The 975-nt window shown below is 28.9% G+C and overlaps 1 protein-coding gene across 1 annotated transcript in view; it reads left to right on the top strand.

Moving 5' to 3' along the window:
* LOC125851985 (17.6 kDa class I heat shock protein-like) overlaps positions 1-456 on the top strand; it is a 3,230-nt gene extending 2,774 nt beyond the window's left edge. Inside the window, exon 2 of the mRNA XM_049531713.1 lies at positions 4-456. Coding sequence (XP_049387670.1) covers positions 4-267 — 264 coding nt within the window. The 3' untranslated portion in view covers positions 268-456. The remainder of the gene's footprint in view (positions 1-3) is intronic.
* The last annotated feature ends 519 nt before the right edge of the window (positions 457-975 follow it).

Raw genomic sequence — 975 nt, 5'->3', positions numbered from 1 at the left:
AAGAAAGAGGAAGTGAAAGTTGAAGTGGAAGAAGGAAGGATTTTACAGATTAGCGGTGAGAGAAGCAGAGAGCAAGAGGAGAAGAATGATCAGTGGCACCGTATGGAGAGGAGTAGCGGTAAGTTTATAAGGAGATTCAGACTGCCGGAGAATGCAAAGACTGGAGACATAAAGGCAGCGATGGAGAATGGGGTGCTCACTGTGACTGTTCCTAAAGAAGAAGAGAAGAAGAAATCTGAGGTGAAGGCCATTGACATCTCTGGTTAAAGAAATGCAGATCAAGTGTTTGATGAAAGTCCCTTTTATCAATAATGCATTAATGTTTGGTTAGTTGGGAAATTAAGCTTTTAATCTGAATTATGTGTAATTGTCTAAGTTGTAAACAAGAAAATGGTGTGAGAGTTTAATTAATGAATAATTTCATTTTTAACATTTATTTAGTAGTTGTTGTTTCTCTTTTCCATTCTAAGAAATGATGATCCCAAGTTATGATCAGAAGCAACTTGTTATGTGAATTGGATTTTTATGTAAATAATGACTTTAATTAAATTAATGTCATTAACATAATCTTAAAATTGTTATTACTTTTACATCTCTCAAGTTACTTGTCCCTCAATTTAAAACAAGTGTCACAAAAAAGATAAAAATGAAAAGGTTGTAGATGAACACTCAAATACCCAACATGCTCATCGAAAATGTTGATATTCTTGAAGTACCTTTAATACTAGAAAGTTTATTAGTCCCACATAAATTAATTAGAAATTTCTTCAGTGCCTTAGAAGAAATATATATATTATATGTTATTTAAAAATAACAAATTTTATCAGTGCCTTAGAAGATATATTATTTAAAAATAACATAAAATATATGTACTTTAAATTGAAGATATTTTTAAAAATTCAGTATTTTCTTAATTTTTTATTTTTTATTTTTTGTAGTTTATTATACAATTAAAAATTATGACAAAATTACTAT

This window comes from Solanum stenotomum, unplaced genomic scaffold (assembly GCF_019186545.1).
Source record: "Solanum stenotomum isolate F172 unplaced genomic scaffold, ASM1918654v1 scaffold31384, whole genome shotgun sequence".
In the NCBI taxonomy this organism is placed as follows: domain Eukaryota; kingdom Viridiplantae; phylum Streptophyta; class Magnoliopsida; order Solanales; family Solanaceae; genus Solanum; species Solanum stenotomum.
The sequence above is the reverse complement of the archived record's forward strand: the minus strand, read 5'-3'. Positions and strand labels throughout refer to the sequence as shown.